General features: G+C 62.7%; 1 protein-coding gene across 1 annotated transcript in view; it reads right to left on the minus strand.

The window, feature by feature from the left end:
* Positions 1 to 12367, minus strand: part of PRDM16 (PR/SET domain 16) — a 200659-nt gene extending 188292 nt beyond the window's left edge. The window contains 5 exon segments of the mRNA XM_077763995.1: positions 8581 to 8930; positions 9199 to 9202; positions 9798 to 9917; positions 11573 to 11639; positions 12309 to 12367. Of these exon segments, the coding sequence (XP_077620121.1) occupies positions 8581 to 8930; positions 9199 to 9202; positions 9798 to 9917; positions 11573 to 11639; positions 12309 to 12367 (600 nt within the window).
* Between the last annotated feature and the right edge of the window lie 2433 nt (positions 12368 to 14800).

The raw sequence follows: 14800 nt of genomic DNA on the forward strand, positions 1-14800 counted from the left end.
CCCGGGGGGGGGGGAGGGGATGGCTAATATCCTCCAGGCTGGGCTATTGCCCACGGGGCTGGGACGGGGGTCCGTTTCCGCGAGGTGGAAAGAGGACCAGGAGTGGGAAGCGCGTGTGGGGACTGTCTGGGGCGCACAGTAGGACTCCGTCCACTCGGGCCTCTGCCCTGGTCTGTGCTGCTGGCCGCAGGTCAGCCCGCCAGGCCTCGCCAGGTGTCCCGGCCACATTCCCTCAGTGAGCGTCCCCTCCCTTCTCGGAGGAAAAGGCGAGAGAAGGGAGGGAGGGAAGAGCGACAGGGCCCTCTGGGAGCAGCGGGCAGGGCTGAGCCAGAGCCCAGCCTCCCCTCCGCCCCGCCTCCCACCCCCTTCTTTCTGCCCTCCCCCNCATACAGCCCTTTGCAGAGCAGGGGTGGGCTCGCCTGGTTGTCAGTGGTGTGTGAGAGAGATGCAGAGGGTAAAATACCATTTAAGAAGTTGGTATTTGGGGACGTCTACTCGAATATGAAAAGAAAATATTTATTTCCTTTTTCGCTTGTGAATCAGAATGCTCTATTTAAAGAAAGTACCCTCTGCTGGGTTGCGGCTGAGTTATTACCCCTTAAGGAAATAAAGGAGAACAGTATCACGGAGGTATTCTTAGTCATTCTCTACCCTTTTTTCTGAAATTCCTTATATACCCGCGCCCCGGAGCCGGGCCTAAGATAGTGCAGGATCTCACGGCATTCTTGGGCTGAAACGTCTGGACCCGATGTCACAGCCCCCGGGGGTGACGGCAGAGGGGTGTGCCGAGCGGCTCCCGGAGATCGAGGAGTCCGAGCGGGGGTGTCTGTGCCTCTCCACGCCCTCCGAGGGCCCAGTTCCCACGGGACGTGGCGCCTCAAGGGCAGATTCCCATTGGTCGGCCCAGGAACCGGCCCCAAACACACCACAGTCCGGTGTTGTTTCCGAGCAGGACTTCAGAACGTGTGGTGAGAGGCATTCAGAAAATCATTAGGGGGGAAAACCCATGCGATATTTCTCAACCTAAAATAAAACTGCAGGCCGCCCCAGGCNCCCAGGGGCGCAGGACCCTGCCAGCCGGTCCCCACTGTCCAGTGTGCAGAGAGGAGGGACGGCCAAGCTCTGGGATGACGATACCACGTTTGGATACGTAACCCCTGAGGCCGTCAGACCAGCAGGAAGCCACACAGGGAGCCTCCGAGGTTCCGGGGGGCCACCCTCTCCCGGCGCCCACACGGCCCCTGCTCTGTTGGCATCACGAGAGTCACACACAATGACAGTCTGAGAGCCACCCCAGCCTGCGTCTGCTCCAGGATGGGAGACGCGCAGAGGAGGCTCACGTGTGAGCCCCGCACTGGGGTGCGAGTGCCGGGGTGCGTGGGCATGCGGGGGCCGCTCGGAGCGTGGGGGCCTCCCTGGGCTGCGGTAGCTCCCGGGAAAGCTGATCTCGGGAGCGACGGCGCCATCTGCTCGGTAACTGAACGCCCCCAACATGCCGTCCTGAGTGGCCCCTCTTGCGCCTCTCTGTACAGCCAGTGGGCTGAATGTGCTGGAAAACGGGAGGAGGTACTTTTCGGAGGCCCTCTGCTCTGCCAGTCCGGCTGGCTGTTCCCCCACCCCGGGTCCTGGAGGTCTAGGATTCTCCCCTCTCCTTCTCTCGGGATTAGCTCTCCATCCCAAGGCCACAGTCAAATTCCCCGGAAGCTCTCACACACCCAGTGTCGAACTTTTGGTTCTAAATCAGAACTGTGCTGGGCAAACAGGGTCAGTTGGTCCCTCTATCAAAGCCTGGTACACTGGGGCAGGGCCTGGTGACACTGGGGCAGAGCCTGGTGACACTGGGGCAGAGCCTGGTGACCTGGGGCAGGGCCTGGGCACCTGTATTTCTAACACTCCAGGTGCTTCAGGTGCGGCTAAAGTGAGGCCCGGGGGCCTAAACCTCTGCCCCCAGGCCCCAGACACCCAGGACAAAGCTGAAGTAGGGCTTGACTGCCAAGCACCAGCATTCACAGATGCGCCCGGGGGTTGGGCGCCAGCAGGTCCACCCCTGGGCCAGGGGCTCCCGCCTTCTGGAATTACCCAGAGCGCCCGCAGGAACTCCTGAGCCCAGCTTGCCTCTCCCACCATCCTGGGGCCGAGGGCGCCCCCCCCCCCCCCCCCCCCCCCCCNCCGTGGCTGGTGACAGCTCAGGGGCCGACGAGGCACCCTGTCTTCTGACCAGTGACCCCAGATCCACGAGCGCGGCTTCTGCAGAGGCTGCTGGCAAAACGAAACACCTGCGGGTCCAAACCGGCCTCCGGCCGCTGGTGGTGTTTTTGCGGAAGGATGAGCTCTTCCTTCCTGAGTCCTGGGGGCGGCCAAGCCCTTTGGGGCTGGATGGGAACCCACAGCCCAAGGTCAGCACCAGGGGCAGGGTGCTCGGGAAGGCGACGCACTCCTGAGGCACCAGGTGCATCGAGAGTGCTCACGGTAACATGGCAACCGCGCGTGCCCAGCTCTGGGTTGACCTTGACTCTTATTGGGTCCTCGTGTGGTAAGGAAGAAAGGAAGCAGGTTCCCGAGAGCCTGGGGCGCTCTGTCCCAGAGGGAGGGGGGTGCTTGGTTATGAAAGGGCGCACTCCTGCCTGAGCTCAGACCTATGGCAGAACTGGCCCCAGGTCCCGGCCCGGACCCCTAGGGGTGCCGGTCCAGGGCCGGCGGCAGCGGCAAACCCACTGTGGCAATGACCGTGGAGAAGGGAGCCTCGAAACTCCATCTCCTGGCCCCCCTGCCCCCACCCAAGTCCCTTGCGATAAGTGAGCACCCACTCAGAACGTGCAGGTGGGACCCCGAAGCTCTGAATTGAGGGGTGCTTATAGGGGTAAACCCTCCCCCCTGGGGAGAAGGGTTGGCTGCTGAAGGCATCGTCTGAAGCCCAGAGCCCGGGAATGAATCCAGAGCCTGCAAGCTCAGAAGTCAGGCCGGAAATCACGTGAGAAGCGTCCCCTCAGTTGCCCCAACACTCACTCCCGGGTCAGCTCCCCAAAGCTGTCAAATCCAGGCAGCGGGGACGGGGTACCTACCTCCTGCCCTGGGAGGTGGGGGACCCCGTCTAGGGTTTTGAGCAAAATCGAAAGGTGGGTGTGTGCGTGCATGTGCACGTGTCCATGTGTGGGTGTGCGCATGTCCATGTGTGCTTGTGTGTGCATGTGCCCATGTGTGTGCACTTGCATGTGCGCGCATGTCCACGTCTGCATGTACGTGCATGTATGTGTGCGTGCACATGTCCATGTGTGCTTGTGTGTGCACGTGTCCGTGTGCACGTGCTTGCATGTGTGCGCATGTCCATGTCTGCATGTGTGTGCATGTATATGTGCATATGTCTATGTGTGTTCACGTGTGTGCACATGTCAGTGTGTGCGTGTTGTCTTGTGCACATGTCCATGCCTGCATGTACATGCATGTATGTGTGCATGTACATGTCTGTGTGTGCATGCTTGCATGTGTGCACATGTCCATGTTTGCATGTACGTGCATGTATGTGTGCATGTACACATCCGTGTGTGCGTGCTTGCATGTGTGCACATGTCCATGTTTGCATGTACGTGCATGTGTGTGCGCATGCACATGTATGTGTGTGTTTGCATGTGTGCACATGTCCATGTCTGCATGTATGTGTGTGCACGTGTTCATGTGCGTGGTGTGCATGTGTGTGCACACATCTGTGTGTGCGTGCATGTGTGCACATGTGTACGTGTGTGCACAATTGTGTGCAGGTGCACACTCACATGACCACACAGGGTGAGCCTGGGCTAACATCTGGATGTGGAGGAAAGAGGCAGAGGTGTTTGAGGTGAGGGTGAATGATGGGAAAGGAAAAGAGGGTCCCTGCAGAGACCCTGGATCTGAGGAGGAGACCGAGCCGCAGGTTGGGGGCCGTGTGGCTGCACCCCTGGGGTGCACGCCCAGCCAGGCCTGACTCTTGGCCTCAGGTCTGGGCCTGGGAAAGCCTCGTGGGTCCTTGGAGAAGCCAGTCCTCGGCGCCGCACTCTCAGGTGTGTGCCGCTGCACCTCCGAAGGCCCCTCGGAGACTTGCATCGGGAGGCGCGAGAGGCTGACCGGCCTCCGCAGCGGGCAGCCAGTGTCCCGGGGCAGCCCACACTGCAGACCACGATGAGACCTCCGAATTTCTTGTCATTTTAAGGATGCTCAGCGGCTACCTTGGAAAAGAAAGCATTGCTTTTCTAAAACTACACGTAGGTGGACAGGCACGGACACCCAGGGAGTCTGCTTCCGCTGCACCCCGGGCCCTTGTCCAAGGCCGCGTGTTCCGGATCATAATGTGATCTTAAATGCACAGAAATCTCTCAGCATCTGAGAGCGCAGGGCCGGGTGGTAGCTTTTGCCCGCGGCTCCTCCCCCCTGCCCAGCCTGGCGTCTCTGGGTGCGTGCCAGCCGGAGGGTCCTGGCCCTAAGCAGAGCCTGCCAGCAGGCCCCCGGGGACCCCGGGGGAGTGGGCCTGGGGGCTGTGTGATTGAGGCGTTGGAGAATCAGGGCAGCCTGAGGCCTCGGGGCCGTTTTCCCCTGTGACCCCAGAGCCTCCCATGTGACCCCGGCCCAGACACAGCCTGTTTGTTGATTGAACAAATGAGCACGTACATTCATATTCAGAAAGGAAAGCCAAAGGGTGAGGTAATCCACTTGAGTGAATTCTTCAGATAAATGAAACCCCATCAATTCACATTAACGGTTTCCCCCAGCTGCTTACACAGAGGCAGACACATTTATTCCACAGCTGATGTTCAAGTGCCCGTCTCGGGCGAGGCAACACTCGGGCACCAGGGAGGCTGCCCTCAGCTGGCTTTCCAGGGGGGACGGGCTCTCGAGGAGACGAGCTGAGCACGGGCGGCGTCAGGGCGAGACTGCTCCTGCCTCCCCTGGGGTCCAGCACGGCGCCCCCACCGGCGGCAGACCCTGCCCAGGGCAGGTGGCACGTCCAAGGAGCCCGCTCCCTCCGGCCGTCACTCGCAGCTAGCTCTTCATTAGCAAAATATGCCCCACGATGATAAATGTCATGATTTACTCAACAAATGATCAAAATCATTGTTTTTTCAGACCCCAGGGCAGTCAAATGCAATCACAGGGTGATTTATTCTGGGCAGAGTGAGCTGTGGCTGCATCAGCCGGCAGGCTGCGTCTGGGCGGAGGGGGCCGGGGGCTGGGGCTCCTTCCCAGGCAGGGGCACAGACCACGGCCCTCTGAGATGGGTCCTGGGGGCCGTTCCCACGCACCCCCACTCCCATCTGGACACAGGGCTGGGCTGCAGGGACACGCCTGACGTGGGGGTCACTCCCGGCTCTGCCCCAAAGCACCACAAAGGGAGGTCGAGTCACTGACTGTCCAATGAGTGTGTGGGAGGGGGAGGTACCGTGAGCAGTCAGGGGGACCTCCGCACGCATGCCCCTTACTGCCCCCATGACCTGGAGCCTGGAGGTCACACGTAGGTCACCCACGGTGCCCCGGGGGCCGGAGACACGCTCTTGCCAAAGGGGTCACATCACCAGAATCCACGCAGTGGCCGGGCACCACGTCCATCACAAAAAAGAGATTTCCAAGGAATGGTCCGGAAGAAGAATGCTGTTCTCAGAGTGGAAAGAACATTCGTGCCTCAAAACGACAGTAAGAATGTCCAATGTGACCTTGATTGCAAACCAGTCCTCCAGCAGACGTCTGCCCAGCGTCCGGGTCCCTCTGGCCCCCCCTCCTGTGCGGGACCTGACCCAGCCGTGCTCCCGCCCCCCGCGGGTACAGACCGTGCCCCGATTCTGCGAACCTCCTTCCTTGTCTTTGCTAAACTGTCATTGCTGCTTCTTCCTCAGTAAATGAGTCCCGTGTAAACTGCGGTGAAATCAAATCGCCCGGGTCCGTGATACGTAATTACTGGCGTGAGAGCGAACCGTTACGCGGCTGAAACCGGGGGCCGCAGAATGACGCGCCCTGGTGTGCTGCCTCGGGGACGTGCTGGGGACAGTCCTGGCTGTAACCAGCGGGCCCGCGGAGGGCGTCTTCGCGGTCAGAGTGCCTTGTGAGCGACCATGCCCCAGAGCTCCCCGGAGGCCCCTCTCCTGTCCGGAGCCACAGAAAGACCCGGGCTCAGGCCCCGTTTGCCCAGGCAAGGCCGGGGTAGCTGTGACCGACACCCAGGCCGGGCGTCCTGCCAGCGGAGGGCACAGGACGGCGCCAAAGGGCAATAATAATCTGTTTGCGGGTGACGGTGGGGAATCCAGCAAGGGTGCCGTGGTTACATTGGTCTTCGGGCTAGAAGGAAACCACCTGGACCTTATGTATTTCAGGGAAAAGTGGGTTTTCCCCGAGTGTCCGGAGTACCCGCCTCCTCCTCTCTTCTCTCCTGCACTGGGGGAGACGGAGCCTTCCCGCCCAGGTCCCCTGTCGGTCCTCAGTCACAAGGACAACACAAGCATGGCCCGGACCCCGTGTGACAGGCCACCTGCCCCCAGACGGGTCCCGGGCTCGCGGGGAGCGCACGGTCAGCCGCGATAACGCCGGGCGCGTCTGAGCGCTGTTTGAGGACCCGGGCTGTGCGCAAACAGTCCTAAGTGCTGGCATGAAAGGCAGCTGTCAGGTCGCGGGCACGGAACAAAGCCCGCTGCGAAGCCGGGGGGCGCGCCCTGGAGGGAGAACGTTCCCTCACGTCCCGGAGCACTAACGCTATCGCAAAGTCAACAGGCACCGGGCAGATCGGTGACAGCGGCTCCAGCCTGGCACCGAGCGAGCACACGCGATATGGGCCGTTTCTTTAGAGAAAGAGCAAACAGAAACGCGTATGGGAGCAGACGAGAGCAAGGTTGCCTCAAGGTCAGCCGAAGCCCTTCCTGTCGGGCAAACCTCTGGCCTTGTTCAACAGTCCGGACCTTTCCGAGCATGTCAGACACCGGGAGGCGGGCGGCAAGGACGGGAAAGGCCGGGTCAGCGAGAGGCCCCCCCACCGAAGCCAAAACCACTTACCTGCCACGTGGCTGGAAAAGGCTTTCCTTGGTCCCATGAGGGGCGACCCCAGGAGCCACGTGAGAGCAGCACACCTACAGAGCGACCTTCAAGCCCCTTCACTGCTCACCCCGCCTGCTCCCAGCACCTCAGGTGACCCCGACCTTGAGGAGCACACACCCGTCCACAGGGCACGGACAGGCTCCCGCCCAGGGGCTCCGGCCTTCCCGCCCGCTGCTTGCCTGAGCCCGCAAAGCCCTCCACAGAGCTCGGGGCCTGCAGCTGGCACCCCGCGACCCCGGTGTCCACGCCCCACGTGCCGCCTGCTGGACAGTCGGGGGAAAGGGAGTGAAGACCTCACTCCTGCCGGGCTGTGGGCAGCCCCCCCCCTCGGCCCGGACCACCCCGGGCATCAGTGTGCCCAGCCTCCTGGGCGTGCCGGGGCACTCGCAGGCTGGGGGTCAGGGCACCTGGGCACCACAGGTCTCCAGGAGAAATGGAGGCACAACGGGCAATGTTTAGAAACCGCAAAGCCTCCAGAGTGAGAGCAAATAGGGAGCTGAGCCCCTCCCTGCCTCGACATCGCCACGAAGCACTGAACGTTGGGGACTCTTCCCAGAGGCACCGAGAGGTAGGGAGCACGGCCTCCCCCGGCCCCTCGCTCCCCCGGGCCCCCCCACGCAGGGCCCTCTTCTCCCCCTTGGACTATCCGCCCCTTCCTAGAGCTGACCTCCAGCAAGCACTTTGGGAAACTGTGAAACAGCCGGAAGGAGTCTGGGTTTACATCTGCATTTTCCACCCAGGCAGGGTCTCTGCCAAAAACACCATCGCGCGTCAGCCAGGGCCACCGCCGAGAACGCTTTTGTGGGGCTCGCGGTCCCCACGAAGACCACCTTGAGAGACCCCGATTTGGGGCCCGGCGTCCCTCCTGGCCTAAGATATTTGCAGGGGGAGCACCGTTTTGGGGGTCATGAGCGCCCCTCACCTATCTGTCTCCCTCTCCTGCCTGCGCACGGGCTCCAGAACCATCAAGCCGCGCCCAGACTGTGAGGGACCTCGAATCCGCAGATGCCCCTCCCTGGCCCGACGAGCCTGGCACCCCACGCTGCCCGAGAGGTGGGGGCCCCGGCCGAGCAGGGCACGGCGGGCGGGGGGTGGGGTTGATGCGCAGGGTCGTCTGGGGGCAGCACAGCCACCAGGCAGGATTTACGAGCTGCCCCACGTTCCCCAGGGTGGAGACTCCTGTTCTGGGACATTCCATCAATCTGCACAGCTCTGCAGAGACCGTGGCCTCAGCACCTCAGATCCAGACGGGGAGCACGGGGTGTTTTAAGACATGAGCTCATTAAGGACACATTTCCGGGAAGAGAGCAGGCACGGCGGCCGGGGGCTGACAGGCGCCCACCAGGGCCCCTGATGTTTGCGGACTCGCGTCATGCGAGCTGCAGGACCAAATAAGCCTGGGAAATGTGACATTCGAGCGCTCTCTCCGGCCGAGCCTCCCGCCTCGGGCAGCACTGCTCAGCCCGGCTTTATAAATAGATTGAACACAAGATAAATGGCCGTGATCAATCACGCTCACACGGGAATGCTCACCTCCCATCCGAAGTCGGTCTCCTTCAGCGTGGCCCGCGGTGCCGCCATGTACGGGCCAAACCTCTCCCCGACCTCCATCCTCTTCCTGGCCCAGACCCCCAGGCCGGCCCCCGGGATGGAGGACTCTCGGAGCTCAAAGTCTGGCGGGATGGGAATGTCCTCGGGAATGTAGACGGGGGCCTCGTACGGCGAGCCCTCCTTGGGGGTGAAGTCCTCGCTGGTGGGGAAGGGGGACGGCGGCCCCATGGGGATGGGGGACACAACGCTGTCCTCGGTCTCGTACTCCGCGCTCTCGCCAGCCAGCAGGTCTGGGTCAGGTTCATGCATGTTATTTACAATGTCGCCGTCACCTGAAGGAGACAATGCAAACGTCAGGCTCTGCGGCACGGCCTCCCCAGTGCGGGGCCCTCTGGGGGTGCACCTGGGACACGGGGCGCGATGGGGGCTGAGGGCGCCAGAGGCCGCCACCACCCCTGCCCAGGGCACGTCCGCTCTGCCCCGCCCGGAGCAAAGCGGCCCTCGCTCCAGGCACGCGGCTCCCAGGGGGTCCTTTGGAACGGGGTTCAGACCCCGCTCGGCAAGCAGAGCTGTGCGTGTCCGCGTGGCCCCTCTGCTCACGGGTCTGGGAGCAGTGGGGAAAGCCGTCACAGAGGGCACCCTACCCGGGGCGGGGAATGGCTGTTCGTTCCAGACCATTCCAGTTGGTGTGTGGCCTTGGAAATTCGGGGTCGGAGACATGTCTCAGGGGCTTGGGATTTGGATTATGTGAAATCTGCCCCAACACCTGCATAGCTCTGGGCACCTGAGCTCCTGGCGACCTTGGGGCCAGTTAGGACAGAGGTCTGCCGAGGCCACGAATGTGCGGCTTGCAGGGCTGCAGGTCCGGGGGTCCTCCTGTCTGACCCAGGCCTCCCTTTGGGGTCCATCCTAAGAGACGGTTGGTGCCAAGATTTAGGCACCTGGACAGACAGCAGGCCTGAGGCACAGAGGACACGGTGAGAAGTGGGCCAAGGAAGGGGCGGGCCAATCAGGACAGAGGCTCTGCTCATCCAACGGGAAAGGGGGACCCAGACAGCCCGGTGGCCACAGCAGCATACGAGAGTCCCCAAGGCCACCAGGTGCCCTGTGTCCGTCCTCAGGCAAACAGACAAACGGACATGTCCATCCACGCAGCGGAATATGACTCAGACACGCGAGGAATGAAGGCTGACCCCCACCCTGCAGACGTGCCCCGCGGCGAAGGCGATCACACACAGCGTGATCGACACGATCCGCTTGTGGAAGGGTCCAGAAAAGGCAAATCCATAGAGACAGAACTCATAACTGGTTGCTGGGGGCTGGGAGGGAGGGGGCCAGGAGGGGCTGATGGCTGGCGCCNGGGGCGCACGAGAAAATGCCCTGGAGCGAGAGGGAGGTGGAGTCACACACCTTTGTGACTGAGCCAAACAAATGTTGGCGTTCAGATGGTGGATGTGTGCGTCCGCACGGAACCAGGGTCAGAGGGCTGAGGGCCGAGGGCACCGCCGACCTCCCACCTGCCGCCTCTGCCTGGATGACCCTCACCTCTGCCTGGACGCCCCGCCCCGCCCCGCCCCCGTCCGCTGCTGGAGCAGGAGTCCCCGGAGGGTTGGGAGAGGGTGCGGGGGGACGGGGACTTCAGGGTCCTCACGCTGCTGCAAACAGATCCGCTCGAGAAGTAAGAAAATGTTTTCTTTCAAAAGAAACCAAAGTCTTGAAAGAAAGAAAATCACGGGGATAATACTTATTTAATTTAGCAGCATTCACAGAAGTAATTATTACGTCTTAAGTGGCCAACGGTTCCTTCTAATTGACTCATGGGCTCCTTTCAAAAACGCAACAACAGGCCGGCAGCTGCGGCTCCCTCCGCCGGGAAGATCGAGTCGTTAGGTTTGAAAGGGGCCCCCCCCATAAACCTTCCCGGCGACCCTCGCAGCAGAAAGGTAAATTACAGGGGGGTAATTAACACGCCACCTCATTATCTGGGACTGGTAAGTGCACGAGGCTCACAAACAAAATCAGGTTGGAGCCCCCCCACCCCCGCGCTTTCTCACCCTGGGGGGGCCGTGTCCTTGCCTCTCAGGACAATCGGGATCTGCCCGAGCAGAGCGTGGGGAGGGGTCCCCACTCTGTGCAGATTCAGCTCAGGGCTCTTGTTTGGCTTTTTTCCTTTTTTTTTTTTTTTTGCCCTCTTTGAATTCCAATTCCCAAACCTCCTCACCCACTGGAGGAAAATCAGGGCTTTAAGGGCATGTTTAATTTACTGGCCGAGCAAACAGTTTAGGAGAGAAAGGTGGTGTTTCCTGCTGATTAAAGGCAGGCAGCACACGGCTGGCTTCCCACCCCCCGGCGGGCACAGGGGTTAAGTGATTGACTGAAGCTGCTTGGAGAAGCCGGGTCTCCCGGCCGTGGCCCCCGCTGTTGGATGGGAGAGCTCTTCTTTCACAGGTGGAGTGAGGAGACCTCATCAGTGCACAGGAGACATTTGGAGAAAACGGGGCAGCAAACGGCCACCAGGCCCTGGAGAAAGCAGCAAGCTGCTTGGGGTGCCCGGAAGCTTCCGGAACGACCAGCAAAGATTGCCCAGCTCCACAGGGTCCACGTGCAACCAGCACTGGAGAGGCTGGATCAAAAGAGCCTCCTTCCCCAGCCCTCAGCCCTGGGCAGGGCGGCACTTCCCGGGACTGGGCGGCATTTNCAGCCAGCCCTCTCTCGAAAGTCAGGATGCAGAGCCAAGAACATGAGCTTTTTATGACTTTGGAAATATAGGCTGTGCCGCCCGTGTTGTTTACTCGCTGGGAGAGCCGAGGTCCTTTATTTGGGTTTTGCGGTGATTTCGGGCTAAGGGTTCACGACAGGGTCCGTCATTCCTAAAAATTATTTTGGGAGACCGACCCAGATAATAAAAGCAGTGAGGGGAGGGGAGTGGTAGGAGGCTGAAGCANGCAGCCGGCCACGGTCCCGGCCAGGTCACCGAGCTCTGGGGAAGCTGATGCTGCAGCCCCGTCAGGAGGCCAGTCTCATGCTGCTCGGTGCACGACCTACGGACATTCGGTCTCACCAAACGGGTCAGAGAAGTGAAACCTCCCTGCTCCCTGGGCCTGGACCCCACGGGCTGGGAGTCACCAGGTCCTCGGCCCCGGCCCGCCCCGGGGCCCACCCTGAGCCCGCTGCTTATGGCTCCGTCCCTTCCAGCCCCGCGACAGGAGGCTTATGCCCTCTCCTGCCCTGATGGTAGCAAATAATCCCGGATCCGCCTCATCTAAACATTCTAACAGAGCCAGGATGTCAGGGTCTGGACAGAGAGAGAGAGAGACANGGGCCCCCCGCAGCAGACCGCCAGCCGCTCCCGCAGCTCCAGCCCCTGACCGGGAGGAGTCGGGCAAACTGGAGCCCTGAGCTCGGCTGGCGGCGCAAGGGACCTTCTCGGGGTCTGCACACAGTTTGCCCCAGGTCCCCCCTATTGTGTTTTCAAGAGAAGCCCTGAAACCCCAGGTCCCTCCGGGGGGGGGCGCTGCACCACGTGGGGGCTGGCGGGGCCGAGGCCGGGGGCTGAGCCGGGGTGTGTGTATGGGGCAGGGGAGCGAGCCACCAGGGCCGGCCTCCGCCTCCCCGTGCCCTCCGCGTGGGAGCCTCCCCGTGCGGCCCGAGGCGGGGGCACCTTGCCCTTCCTCCTTCGAGGCTGAGGAATGGTACTTGGGCTGCCCCACGGCGCCCCCGCGGGGGTCCCGAAGGACATGCTGATGCTGGCCTGTGGCGTCACTGTCATCTTGGGAACCATGACACTGCCCGCTGCCGGTGGGCCCCGCGAGGGACTGCGGAGAACCCTGCCCGCGCGCCATCCAGGACCAGCTCCCCCCGCCACCCCCGCTGCCTTGGACAAGTGTCCCTGGGCTCGCTGCCCTCCGGAACACCCCTTCTTTGCCCCAGAGGTTTCTGCCTCTGGACCCCCGACGTGGCTGCGCCAGCCCCCGGGGCCGGTGCTCACACCACCTCCTGATCCCAGCCCCGGCGGCCCGGCTCCATCCCTGCAGACCCGCCACCCCCAGCCCCCAGCACACGGGCTCCGCCAGCGCAGGGCGGCCCACCGAGGCAGGGCGGCCGCTTCTGCCGCTTCTGTGCACCTGCTCCTGGAAAACTGTGGGGTCGAGGAGGAGGAGGAAGACAGATTCCTACAGAGGAGACTGACTTCACACCGAGGGGACCCCAGGGCCTGCTAAAAATGGGCGCTCACGGGAGGAGAGGCGGCGGGAGGCGAACGGAGGACCAGGCGAGGCGCCCTTAGGGGCTGGGGCGGCCGCGGGCCTGTACCTCGGCCGGGGTGCAGCGTGCAGGGACCCCCGGCTTACAGAGTTACCCGCACGGGGCCACGGGTCAGACCCCGCACCTGAGGGAGTGCGCCGTGTCCTGCTGGGGACGGTGCCCTGGGGGCCACAGGGCAAAGGGTGTCCGGCATTTCTGTGTGTTTATTCTTTTTTAAAAAAACTTTAAAGTATATTTTAAAAAATGTTTTAATGTTTATTTTTGAGAAAGAGAGGGACAGCAGGGGAGGGGCAGAGAGAGAGGGAGACACAGAATCCAAAGCAGCTCCAGGCTCTGAACTGTCAGCACAGAGCCCGACACGGGGCTCGAAGTCACAAACCACGAGATCATGGCCTGAGCCGAAGTCGGACGCCTAACGGACGGAGCCCCCCAGGCGCCCCCTGTGTGTTTATTCTTACCGCTGTGTGTGAATGCATGGAGAGCTCAGTGCCCTGAAGGCACAGCCCCATCATGGGCACACCTGCTCGCTGCCGAACTGCCCACTTTACAGATGGAGAAACATTTGTAAACACCATGCGCAGAGGTCCGGGGCAGGCCCAGCCTCGGGGGAACAGCAGCTCTACCTGCGGACCCCCGCCCAGCGGGAGCCTGTCTGGCAATCACCTCGGGGTCTGTGGGCCCAAACCAAAGTGTCCTCAGCTGATTTGATGATGACCCTTGAGTGGGCACCACCGTCTTGCACTGAGGAGAGAGGAGACCACGGGGAGAGGGGGAAGCGGTTGCCACGACCCCTTGGGAGATGAGTTGCTCAGGACGGGACCTCGGTGTGTGGACCCCGGCCCCACAGACTGGGGATGGATGGCCCTGCCCAGCGGGGACACGCAGGCCGACCACAGCCTGGCCCTGGGGGGAGGGGCACCTGCTTCCTGGACGCCCCTGGGGCCCAGCCTGCCCTCTGCAGCCGCCTCATGAAGCCCACGGAGCCCACGGAGCCCACGGAGGGAACCGTCTCTGTCATCCCACAGAACCGACCCCCAAGAGGCCCCGTCGCTCGCTTGGTCCTCAAAGCTGATGGGGCCGCCTCCTGTGTTCATCCTCGGAGGACCCCCCTCCCGGGGGCCTGGCCTGGGCGCCCCCACCGCCACCCCCATGAGCAGATGACAACGATGCTTGTCTCCAAAGCTCTTGGGGACACATCTGGGGCGGAGCACTGTGCCGGACATCGTCCCCAGGGTGCGTGGGAGCAAGCACCCCGCCCCGGTCAGAGCGCAGCAGTCTCCGGCGGGCACAGCCGCCAACAGGCGTAAGGACGCTTGTAGAGTCGAGAGAATCAGTAACAGGAAGCTGCGCTGCGCTGGCGCCCATCTGAGGGTCACCCTCGTGGGGGAGCCCAGGTGGGCCCAGGAGCGAGGACTGCGGACAAGCGACACGACGGCGTCCCGCTGTGGGTCAGGCCGAGGCGGCCACAGCCCCGAGCGCACTGCAGGGCAGGACGGCGCCGGCGAAGGCAAGCGGCCGGGCGGCAGGGGACGGGCCCTCTGAGCGGCCACCCCGCACGCTCGGCGGAAGCTTGGAGCAGGGCGGTGACTCTGGGCAAAGCCTGCAGGTCCCCGGGGCCGGGCGGGCCACGCCAGGCCAGGCAGGCCCGGCTGCTGGACCCTGTGGGGGCGTCCTGCCTCCCCTCTCAGACTGGGGTCCCCGGACCGACAGCCCCCGCAGCCCCCCGGCCACGTGGGGGTCCAGCCCACGCAGACGGGCTCAAACAGTAGGGGCGCACGGGGGTAGACGGGGTCCAACACGGAGGGAGCCCTGTCTCCCTAAAGCATCCAGAAGGTCACCCTGGAAATCGGACCAGTGCCTGTCCACACGGCCCCGACTCACTCAGCTCCGACCTGCTTCCAACAAGCCCTGAAACCCGGCACACTGCTTGCGGAGGGTC

The sequence above is a fragment of the Crocuta crocuta genome, unplaced genomic scaffold, assembly GCF_008692635.1.
Source record: "Crocuta crocuta isolate KB4526 unplaced genomic scaffold, BGI_CrCroc_1.0 scaffold13, whole genome shotgun sequence".
Classification (NCBI taxonomy): domain Eukaryota; kingdom Metazoa; phylum Chordata; class Mammalia; order Carnivora; family Hyaenidae; genus Crocuta; species Crocuta crocuta.